Consider the following 13,023-nt stretch of genomic DNA (forward strand, 5'->3'; position numbering starts at 1 on the left):
TGGGCCTCCAGCATAGTCCACTGACTGCACCAGAAAAACAAACTTATCCCTCAGAAAAGGTTCCAGTCGAGTCCAGTTCAATCACGGGCTTGGAAAAACTCCAACGTTATTTGCCTGATGAACACCTGTTATTCTGTGAAAAAATTTTGAAGTGGCCTGTAAAGATTAACAGCCAAGACACCAGCGAATGAAATTTCAAACAACAATTAACGTTGTCGATTGTAACTGTACATGTTATGTCGTATGCAATCGAGATAATATTGAAACTTCCTGACGTATTACAACTGTGTGCTGGGCCAAGACTGTAACTCGGGAACCTTGCCATTCACAAGAAAGTGTTTTACCAATTGAGCTACCCAAGCATGACTCACAACCCATCTTTACAGCTTTACTTCCACCAGTACCTCATCTCCTACCTTCCAAACTTCACAGACTGTCTCCTGCAAAACTTGCAAGATTAGCACTCCTAGAAGAAAGAATACTGTGGAGGCATAGCTTAGCCACTGTGGGGGTTATCTCCAGGATGAAATTTTCACTCTGTAGCTGAGTCTGTGCACACTGGTTTGCATCTGGTATTTCATGTTGAGTGCTAGAATTGATGACATTGACATTTTTGTGTTTGGCTGCAAATATAACACATGCACTGAACCAGTGATGGTTTTTGTAATTCTCTGCAGTATCTGGGAAAACTATGTGAATCATTTTATTTGTGTTTGCTGTGAGTTTACAGAAGTTCGTTGGCAGTGTGATACATTGTGTGGAGTCATTGATTGCCATTTTCCCTTTCCCAACGACTAACAGTTTTGCGAAACATTCATCAGGTTGATCATGTTGTAGCTAAATATGTATTGGTCTTCAAGGTCAGTATCTGTATGTGTCGCCATGAAACTGATGATCTGAGAGGAGCATTAAGTTCTTTAGTGACTGTTTAATGTGGTATAACTGCTAGAGTTTGTCGAAAATTACCAGCTGTTCATTTCCTCTCAAATCTTTAAGTATATGATGAAGCACTTTTTTGTGTGCCATAGTACAATTGCTCCATATAATGAGTTGAAATAATAGGATTTTTTACTCATTCTGAATTTTTATTGATTTTGTATGTTGATGAGTCAGTGATTTGCATGTTCAACAGCAGTTTCAGTGCTGAATACGCTGTTTGATCATCATCAAAAGATTTCTCTCAATTCCAGATGGTACGATTGCCAGTGCACTATTCTTTTATGATTGTATGATTGCAAAATAAGTGAAATGAAGACTGTGTTGCCTGTGTTTTTGGACATATCTATGAAATATAATCTGTAGTCTTGGCTTGTAATGGCGTGTATAATTCTGTCATATGCTGTTTGTCATTCGGGAACCAATTTTGGAAAATTCATTTGAACAAATGTACCCAATTCATTGACATCAAGGAGTTTTTCTCATTATAAATCACGATCAAAAAGGTCATTTAAAGATTGATTCAGCACAACCAGTCTCAGTTATACCCGTGTTTGTTAGCGATTGCTAAACATGTGTTCTCAGATGAAACCAGTGCCATATACACATTTTGTTTGAACCGAATGTCCAGATTTCAATTTGTTGCATCTAAATAATGTCTTCTCTCATATAGTCATTGTATTTTTCCAAAACATCTTTTGGATTGTATTGCGAGCACATTGTCAGTATTATTCCAAATAATATGTGTTTGCTGGTGTTGAATGGTCACCCATGTTTCAGCAAGTAAAGTGTCGCATTTCTCACAGTTTTCAAGATTTCGTTCTTGCGGGCTTCACGATAAGTAGCTGACATGGGAGCGTTTACTGTTCTCATTTCTTGTAAGCACAAGTGAAAGTGTTCTACATTATTTTGATGAATAGTGTACTGTCAGCACAACACATCAGTTGAATTTGAATAGTTATGTCATGCAACTGCATTATCTTGTTTCTAATGTTGAAACTTGTTTGCTGAAGAGTGTCATGTGTAGTATGTTGGCACTTCCGAGTAAAGTGTTGCCTTAGCAGACATATCATCCCCACAAAATAATAAAATGCAGTTCACATTGTTGGTGGTGGTGACAGTGTTCTTCACAAGCATTTTCTATTGTGAAGTACACACACTGTCCATTTTCAAGAGGAACTTCCAAATGAATAGCTGTTGGATGTCTTTATGGACTGGAAATGATAAAATGCACCAAACTGCTTCATTGCTACTAACGTAACATCCCAGTTGATATTAGTTGATTTAGTTGATAGAACATATAAACTGACTAAACCAGAGGTTCTACAGTGTTTCAGGGAGAGCATAAGCGAACAATTGACAGCAGTGGAGGAAAGAAGTACAGTAGAAGAAGAATGGGTAGCTTTGAGGAATGAAATAGTGAAGGCAGCAGAGGATCAAGTAGGTAAAAAGATGAGGGCTTGTAGAAATCCTTGGGTAACAGAAGAAATATTGAATTTAATTGATGAAAGGAGGAAACATAAAAATGCAGTAAATGAAGCAGGCAAAAAGGAATACAAACGTCTCAAAAATGAAATCGACAGGAAGTGCAAAATGGCTAAGCAGGAATGGCTAGAGGACAACTGTAAGGATATAGAGGCTTATCTCACTAGGGGTAAGAGAGATACTGCCTACAGGAAAATTAGAGAGACCTTTGGAGAAAAGAGAACCACTTGTATGAATATCAAAAGCTCAGATGGAAACCCAGTTCTAAGCAAAGAAGGGAAAGCAGAAAGGTGGAAGTAGTATATAGACGGTCTATACAAGGGCGACGTACTTGAGGACAATATTATAGAAATGGAAGAGAATGTAGATGAAGATGAAATGGGAGATACGATACTGCGTGAAGAGTTTGACAGAGCACTGAAAGACCTGAGCCAAAACAAGGCCGCAGGAGTAGACAACATTCCATTAGAACTACTGACGGCCTTGTGAGAGCCAGTCCTGACAAAACTCTACCATCTGGTGAGCAAGATGTATGAGACAGGCGAAGTACCCTCAGACTTCAAGAAGAATATAATAATTCCAATCCCAAAGAAAGCAGGTGTTGACAGATGTGAAAATTACCGAACTGTCAGTTTAATAAGTCACAGCTGCAAAATACTAACGCGAATTCTTTACAGACGAATGGAAAAACTGGTAGAAGCCGACCTCGGGGAAGATCAGTTTGGATTCCGTAGAAATATTGGAACACATGAGGCAATACTGACCTTACGACTTATCTTAGAAGAAAGATTAAGGAAAGGCAAACCTACATTTCTAGCATTTGTAGACTTAGAGAAAGCTTTTGACACTGTTGACTGGAATACTCTCTTTTAAATTCTAAAGGTGGCACGGGTAAAATACAGGGAGCGAAAGGCTATTTACAATTTGTACAGAAACCAGATGGCAGTTATAAGAGGCGAGGGACATGAAAGGGAAGCAGTGGTTGGGAAGGGAGTGAGACAGGGTTGTAGCCTCTCCCCAATGTTATTCAATCTGTATATTGAGCCAGCAATAAAGGAAACAAAAGAAAAATTCGGACTAGGTATTAAAATCCATGGAGAAGAAATAAAAATTTTGAGGTTCGCCGATGACATTGTAATTCTATCATAGACAGCAAAGGACTTGGAAGAGCAGTTGAACGAAATGGACAGTGTCTGGAAAGGAGGATATAAGATGAACATCAACAAAAGCAAAACGAGGATAATGGAATGTAGTCGAAATAAGTCGGGTGATGCTGAGGGAATTAGATTAGGAAATGAGGCACTTAAAGTAGTAAAGGAGTTTTGCTGTTTGGGGAGCAAAATAACTGATGATGGTCGAAGTAGAGAGGATATAAAATGTAGACTGGCAATGGCAAGGAAATCGTTTCTGAAGAAGAGAAATTTGTTAACATCGATTATAGTTTTAAGTGTCAGGAAGTCGTTTCTGAAAGTATTTGTATGGAGTGTAGCCATTTATGGAAGTGAAACATGGACAATAAATAGTTTGGACAAGAGGAGAATAGAAGCTTTCGAAATGTGGTGCTACAGAAGAATGTTGAAGATTAGGTGGGTAGATCACGTAACTAATGAGGAGGTATTGAATAGGATTGGGGAGAAGAGAAGTTTGTGGCACAACTTGACTAGAAGAAGGGATCGGTTGGTAGGACATGCCCTGAGGCATCAAGGGATCACAAATTTAGCATTGGAGGGCAGCGTGGAGGGTAAAAATCGTAGAGGGAGACCAAGAGATGAATACACTAAGCAGATTCAGAAGGATGTAGGTTGCAGTAGGTACTGGGAGATGAAGAAATTTGCACAGGATAGGGTAGCATGGAGAGCTGCATCAAACCAGTCTCAGGACTTGAAGACCACAACAGCAACACATATGCACCAACTATAGCCACTCACCCACAGGAAAGAAAATGTCATGCTAACAACACAAGTATCAGCAACCAACATACCCAACTTAAAGGCAGAAGACTAGACATCCTGGGCCGGCCGCGGTGGTCTCGCGGTTCTAGGCGCGTAGTCCGGAACCGTGCGACTGCTACGGTCGCAGGTTCGAATCCTGCCTCGGGCATGGATGTGTGTGATGTCCTTAGGTTAGTTAGGTTTACGTAGTTCTAAGTTCTAGGGGACTAATGACCACAGCAGTTGAGTCCCATAGTGCTCAGAACCATTTGAACCATTTTTGAACTAGACATCCTGGAAACAGTACAAATATACATACACCAAAGAAAACAGCCTGAGTTTATCCTAAATGACAAAAAAGACAACATTTACAACAGTATCATCTCTGTTTTAACAGCAGCCTACATTATTAAATTCAAGCGCACTCACGCTTGCATGCGCGCACACACACACACACACACACACACACACACACACACACACAGCCTCCATCTGCTGCTTTATATTTACCACAAATAATTACTTATGTTTCCATGATATTTGCCAATAAACTATGGAATGGCCCTACCCACAAACATACCAATAGTTTGCACCTAATCAGCCTGAGGGTACATGTATCTGTTTATAATATATATAGTATACATATCTTCATATTGTTTTAAAGCATAATCAATGTATTTCTTCAACCTGTACGTAGTTATAATATATGACACATGTAATCTTAACAACCCACAGTTCCGGCATAACCTAAACAACTTTTCTCTCCCTCAGTCAATCCTTCAGCTTCTTTATCTGAATTCCTACACACCCACCCACCCGCAAGCAGGGGTGTGGGGTGTGCACCCCCCCCCCCCCCTCTCTCTCTCTCTCTCTCTCTCTCTCTCTCTCTCTCTCTCTCTCACACACACACACACACACACACACACACACAATTATCTCCATCCTCTATTTAGCTGTTTGCATATATCTTTGATATTTTGTAAATGAACAGTTGACATGCCTAACTCGCAAGAATATGTAAGTCTGAATACATTTAATTCCTTATCAGTGTATTACTTCAACATTTACATAGTTGTAACATGTAACAGATGTGACTGTAACAAATCCACAGCTCGGTCATTGTCAAAACTTCGCTCTCTTTCTGTCACTCATGTCATCCTTTCTCTCTGTTTCCAAACCTCAATTGTTTTTTATTTACAATGTTTTCAACATATCACCTGATTACACAAATTAGTATGAAGTTTAAGCTGTACAAACATAGACATGACAGAAAGGGTAACTGTATCACTAAAAATATTTACTGTAACATACCTGTTCATCTACTCAACTGGATAGCACAACAGTGCTTTGAAGACTTACTCCAGAATAATGGTTTTGTTTGCTATATGTTCTTTGCACCTAACAGTTTCTAGACACGATATTTGTTTATGAAGTATTACAGTTTATATGTGATTATTACTACAGAAAGATGAGCCTGTGAAGACTGAAGGTGTTCTGTTTTAGTTGTTTTATTTGCACATTTACATTTACAATCAGTTTTCAGTCAAAGACCTCCACAGAACCATGTTCTGAAATAGTGTTTTGTTTTCGTTTTAGACAATGCCATAACTTACCCCTAAGTTATAAAACAATAAACACATCATATTAATACAATACAAATAAATCTACCTGATGATGGCTTCAATCTGTTAACCATGTTGTGGGAATAAATAAACAGTGACTGACAACACTTAATTTGTTGTCAGATTGATGTCTGCTTTGTTCATTTTCAAGAGTAACGGTGAATGTGGCACAAGTCAGTGATTATTGACTTCATCATAATTGTTTTATACTTTTAAAATAGTAGATTTGCTGCCTTCTTCAGTTGGTTGTTGATAATAGAGGAGATATTCGTCATTACCAGTTATAGTCTTGGCAAGTAAATCTCTTAGGTATTGTTTCATGCATTTCCAATCAGATATACATAGTGAATTGTTGAGTAAGCCACACGGACCGTGAATCATGTTTCTGATGACAAATTCAAAAAAGTCTGTACCTGTGTCAACATCAAGTGTTTCTGCAGAGCTGACTCAGATTGATGTGTTGTGACTTTTTTGATCAACCAAATCAAAATGTGTGCGTGTTGCAATCCTCTCTTTTGCCATTCTTTAGCCAAATGTGGAGGAGTTGTTCAGTTCCTGTTTTGTTGGAACAGTTGCCGACATTTCAAGATAGGTTTGTCAGCAGTTTCACTAATCGTCACTCAGTATAAATAAGTCATGCATGTCACCGACTTTTTTACTCGCTCCTTGATCTATGTGTAGATTTCTCAATGTGGTATGAAAATGAGCCATATTCTCCGTGCAAAAATAAAATAGTCTGTTGCAGTCCATCATATGAGTGACGAGTTTCTGAGACTCAGTGAAAATCATCATTTCTGTGCTGAGGAATTATTACACACAAAATAAATTCTTTTCCAACTACAACAATTAACATTTTATTACCTGTTGGTGCATTGTACTGTCTTTTGTGTTGGCTGACAGGTGTTTTGTCTGCTCTAATTACAGCTTTGTACTCTTTATTTTTATTTTGACAATATCTGTTCCTTCAGGTATTGTTGACAGTTTGCAGCCACAGTTAAATCCTGAAAAATTAGTCATAATTGTGAATAATTTTAACATCAGCTGCATTAGATGTTGAAAGAATACCACATGGAACTTGTGCTCCGACACAGTTTTCCCAGTTATCATGAGCAGTTGCCTGAGACGTCTCTGTTATCCAAGTATGCTTTCAGGACTGATACAAATATTCAGGTGCCACAGTGTCTATTATCTACACCGCAAACCCCCTCCCCAGCTTTACCTGGATTCCCAAAATGGGCCAATGAGACGAGCGTGTTCAGTGTTACTAGTATTTTCATTTTCCCCCATTTAGGCTGTAAGATTTACTTTTCAAATGTCTCTTCCTTGAGACATACATGATGAGCAAAAATGATGGTACTATTAAATGTCGAACATGTTCATCTCGTTAACCCTGTTGCTGGAATCCAGCCAAAGCTGCAAGCACTAGGGAATGTAGACACTGTGGCAGATGGAAGTCTGAATCAATCCAGGGAGCATGTATGGATAACCAAGATGGTTAAGGTGATCAAGACCATTCAAGATAAGCGGGAAACTTAGGTTCGAGTCCTGGTTTGACAAAAATTTTACTGTTTCACCAATAGGTACTCTTTCAGTACATAAAGCAGCTAATATCAAAATTATTCGCATTTGTGAATAATATTTCAGAACTTTGTAGTCATTAGCCGGCATTCGTGTAAGTGCAGTTCTGAACAATCAACTCACGATGTACAATCTCTCAAACAGTGTGAGGATTTCTGAACTCACTCAGTTTTGGCAGAATGCTCTTATACCATCCCTGCCCTCCTTAGATTGCCAACCTCCCAATCTTTTAGTATTTATTGTGGTGGGGGTTTCCCAGACAACACCTTGCAAACTATACATCTGTTTTCTTCAGTATAGAAAAAAATATATTCACAAGAATACATCAGTTTCAAGGATCGTAAGTTTGATGAAATTGTTAATGTGTAGTTGGAGGAAGATGTCAGTGATATAGATCAAGAAGTACACAAAGAAGACAACAATTTTGTATTAGTCAGTGATCACAGTTCCGCTAGCAAAGAAGAGGACCATTCATAGGAAGAACTTCAGGATGTTGGTGACGGGCATCTTCTTGTTTCTCCAGTTAAATACTTAATGTTTTAGGTAAAACCAAATGTGTTCCAACTGGTGGTGGTGGTGGTGGAGGAGGAGGAGGAGGAGGAGGAGGAGGAGGATCCCAGCATTGAATGTTAACTTGCAAAGTATCTTGTTGTCCCTGTCGAGTGCAATATTTATGTGCAACTTTAAACCCTGGGATTTAGCTTTGTGTGAAAATTTACTCACTTCAAGTTTCAGGAGGTAAAATTCAGTTCTAACAGTACGTTTTGGTGTGCTATTTAAAAACTGCAGGTTCATTGAGGTTGCTATAAGAACACAGAGTATTTAAACAACACTTAAATAACAGTAAAAATAAATGTAAAATAATGTAAACTAAGATTTTCAAATGATTTATGCCTTAATTCTCCATTTAAATGTGGGGATCCTAGAGGCCCCACCTCTTATTCTGTGTTACACAACTTAAGTGTTAATTTATTGAGCCAGTTAATGGTTACTTCATTGTGCTGATTGAATAAAATTTGTAATGTAGCGACTGTTTCTCATTTAATGTCCATACTGAGTCAACAGTGTTGATCAGTTTGTTCATCAGTCTCTCCCAGAAAATAATTTTGAAGAAATTTGTGTTCTGCTTTGCAATCAGTGTTGGTATTAGTTATCCTGAACAATAATAAAATTGCTTTTGCATTTTGAATGTTGTCATATAATTCTCGTGCATGACTTTTTTGCCCTGAACGAATTAATTTGAAAACATTAATTGTACTTGTGTATGTTTGCCAAGGAATCTTTTGAACTGGTTTGTGTCACCTGATACCAACTTTGATAATGGTTCAGGTGGTTGATGTAATTCTGGAATTTCACTTTTCCACCTGCGCAGAACATTCTTGATATTTAATTTTTAAATTCTAGGACACTGCAGCACATGCATAATTTATCCATTTTTCCAATAATCACACTTGTTTTAATGCTAACCATAATTGCCATCGTAATGGAATGCATCAAGATGTAAACCATAATTGCCATCGTAATGGAATGCATCAAGATGTAAAGTGGCATGCAGTATTCATGTGGATCTAGCAGTGTGTTCTTGAGACGTTTCTAGTCTTTCCTCCCATTACTCATTTGCTTCTGAAGTTTGTGAGGCCTTTTTTCTTTATGTTTAAGGTGTAGATCGGTAGATCGACAGTTCCCATGTTGTTCGGTTGGCATAATTGATTTGACAGGGAATATCTTTATTCTGCTTGACTACATATTTATTTCTCAGCATATTCATCCTGGAGATGGCCACAAGAGACCAATTTGTTAATATTGTCACTATAAAATGTTTGACTTTGCTGATGGAGCCACAGCCTCACTCCTGCTTTCAATGCTTCATCACTATCCAAAGTGAGTCCTCCTAGACATTGTTTAAGTTTTGGGAACAGATGATGCTGGTGGTGATGGTGGTGGTGACAGTGAAGCAAAGACATCATATTGTTACATATTTCACAGCTGTTGTGTGTGGTCTGGCATTTTCATGGTGAAGGAGATGTTCCTACACGTGTGGACAAACACTCTGAATTCAAAACTCGATTACAGAATGCTGTTTCTAATGCAACAACAAGTTACATTATGCACAGCCATGTTACACGATACAATTCGGAGAACTCTAGAACCAGAGTACTGCAAATATATAGACATGAGGAATAAAGATGTAAAATGTTAATAACATTTGTTTTATTTAAAAAGCTTTGAGAATTTTCACATAAAAGATACAAAGGTGCTACTTTACAGAAAGTCTTTGTATTTGTCTAGTTCGGCAATCGCCACATGTCCTGGGGTGTAGCTTCCTGGGAGCTGACTGTTTGTATAATCATCAAACTCCTTCCAAATTGAAGAGTTACCACTCTTTGTGGCAGGAATTGGTTGGTGACTTTTGTTTCCTCACTAGCAAGTTTTCTTGAGGCATATCTACTCTTTCTGAAAAATATAACTGCTCTTTTGATCTTGTCAACAGTTCTCTGTATTGATTTTTGTATTATTTGCTGCAGAGAGTGATTTATAGAATGTGGAAAGCATCAGACATGTAAGATGCAATAGCATACCAGCTACTTTCATGTTTGAAGCGTTATCCATTATTATGACAGTGGTTTTAAACTTGAAATTTTATTTGGTGACAACAGCCTTTACCCAATTTGAAATAGTGTGTTTACTGTGTCTTTCTTCAGACTGAAAGCACTCTAGAAGGCATGACTTTGAGATTTCTCACCTACGAAATGTATCATGAGTGAATAGAAACTAATATCATTTTGGCAGCCATGCCACAAAAATGCGCAAGAGGACCAGAGCTACTCACAGCCCAACTGTGGGGTGTCATGTAACAGCATGGTTGAGTGGCTCCATCAAACACTGGAAGACTCCCTAACTTGCCACGACACCACCACGTGCTAGTACTGCTCAGTCTGTGAGTAGCTAAAAGAAGAGATCAGCACTTCATCTGCCGACCTGATCTATGGACAATCCCTTAACGTGAGGGTTTGAGAAATAATTTTCATTGACTCTAGGTCCAACAACATCCCACATAGCCAAAATAAAACTCAATGCACCTAGAAGATTCATTGCATCACAGATTCCAGCACATTAATATCTAGTAAATACTGTTGAACTTGCCACTGAGGTATAATTGTTTTGTAATAGCTTGATCCATGGGCTGAAGTTTGCTGATCATATTGGAAGGAAGGAAAGTTCGATGTTTTGTAGCAAAACATGTTTTGACTGAGCAACACAATTCTCAACACAAAGCACAATACTGCAGCTTTCTTTGTTTATTTCATGATCAAACACCCTTAGCCATGTGGCACCAATGAAGAGCCATCATGTCTTATATGTGAAAGGAAGCCTGTAAGTTGGACACATTATAAAAATTCTTATAGAAGCTTTTGCAGTACTTTTGTAATGGCAGTTTTACTGTGAACTTTACTTTAAGGAAATTTTACTCACATAAGATGTACTGATGTTGTTTTTTTAAACTTCTTCATTCAAACTGAGGAACAGTCCCCCCATAATTCATGCTTCTCATAATTCCAATATTATAATCAAGCAATGGAAAGTCTAAGTTGGAATAACAACTATATGAAAAGGATAGATCGCTTATCACCATTCGGAGGAAGCATTCAGTCACAGACAGACGGAATGAAAAGACTACTGAACATTTAAGCTTTTGGGCAAAAACAGTATTATTCTGAATTGGAAAACATGCTGGGGTCACAGCAGCTGGAGACACCTTGGAGTATGCAAGCTGTTCTCGTGTAAGTGTGTGTGTTTTTTCCATTTTGGAAGAAGGACCTCTCTGTCTGAAACCATAAATGTTTTGCAGTCTTTTCATTGCGCTTGTCTGTGACACACTGCCTCCTCTTATCTTTTCGATAATTCCAATTTTGTATCATTTCTTCCATTACCTGTGTAGAAAATACTCTTTTGTAAAGCTCTACCTTTGCTACACCTTGGCATTGCTGTTAGTGAGTTGGAATTTCTGTTAACATGACTTTGTCTATTAGATGTGATTTGAATTTTAAGTAATAGTGTAGAGTATTTTTATATTGTTTATAATGCTTTTAAACTTTCTTCATTTCAGCTAACAACGTAGAAAAACCAATATTGACCAATCATAATTGTACAAGCTATCGGTATCGCTTCAACAAGGCTGAACATAATTTTGGCACTTTGGATAATGTTACATTGACTACTTTCTATGTTTATGTGTATGATTTTCGGCCACCATTATGGATTCAGATCTCCTTCTCACAGTATCCAAAGCTGAATTTGCAACAGTTCTTCATCACATTTTCAACGTAAGTTTTTAGTCCCTTTACCTAATGCCTTTACTATTGTTAAAAATTATGTATGAATTAAATGAAGAAACTGAGGAAACAAAAAAAATGCATTAGCACATATGAGATTTAAAAGTCCTTTTACACTAGAATTTCATATTAATTTCAGCAACTGCACTGCACCAAAGCGGTACCCAATTGTGTTAGTTCATATATTGTCCTTATATCTCTGTGAATTTTGAAACTAAGGACGTTTATATTACATACATGTTGTTCGATGCCATCATTTAGTCTCTCAGTTTCTTCAGCATGAAAATTGTTGTTTTGTACTTTTTGTTATTTGTTATCTGCATTGAATTGATTCTTTCTGTGAGCCAATTTATGAACATGTGAACACAAAGTTGTAAATCAGAGGTAAACTTAAAACACTGTTATGGCACCCAAAATAGCATGGACAAATAAGTTAAGCAGGCACCTATTCCATCTATAAGACTATCAGAAAGTTAATTTGAACATTTTTCCTTTTGAGTATGGTGTGCTTTCAGAATTAAGAAATGTGTGGCTTTAACATTTCAGATTGGTGACTGTAATGTAATTACATAAAATATATTTATATATATACAATAGAAATAATAAATTGAATTAAAATTGCCTGTGCTTAACTAACCTCCTTTGACGCTCGGACTTCGCCGTAATATTTGAAGGTGCATGCACCTAAAGGACTCTGTGGGTACTGGCGCCGGTCGTAATGACAAATAAATCACTTCACATACTTCCATAAATACAAATGCTTTATATTGGTCAAATATTGTATTATTCACACACATTTAAATACACTTAGACTGCAGTACTTTTTGCTTTACAAAATGCACATCATTCTCTTACGAGAAAAACTTCGACTGTCCTCCACTACTAAAAACAAAAAACAGTACATCAAAAAATGAAAGTGAAAAAATTTCTTCATTTGTCGGCGCCTTCCTAGTTAATGTTTCTGCTAATGCGTTTGTTCGATCGGTATTTCATTTTTGCTTTGCTGTTAAATAAATATTAAATTAGCGGTATCCTGGGGGGTATTTCATTATGTTCCTGTACAATTGCCCCCACACTGTATGTTGACATGTCATGGAGACGTACAGTGTTGTTGTTTGTTTAAATTGCTGATAGGGG

General features: G+C 37.6%; 1 protein-coding gene across 1 annotated transcript in view; it reads left to right on the plus strand.

The window, feature by feature from the left end:
* Positions 1-13,023, plus strand: part of LOC126252744 (attractin) — a 272,729-nt gene that overhangs the window by 218,045 nt on the left and 41,661 nt on the right. The window contains exon 19 of the mRNA XM_049953646.1: positions 11,661-11,877. Within this exon, the coding sequence (XP_049809603.1) occupies positions 11,661-11,877 (217 nt within the window). The remainder of the gene's footprint in view (positions 1-11,660; positions 11,878-13,023) is intronic.

The sequence above is a fragment of the Schistocerca nitens genome, chromosome 4 (genome assembly GCF_023898315.1).
Source record: "Schistocerca nitens isolate TAMUIC-IGC-003100 chromosome 4, iqSchNite1.1, whole genome shotgun sequence".
NCBI classification, from domain to species: domain Eukaryota; kingdom Metazoa; phylum Arthropoda; class Insecta; order Orthoptera; family Acrididae; genus Schistocerca; species Schistocerca nitens.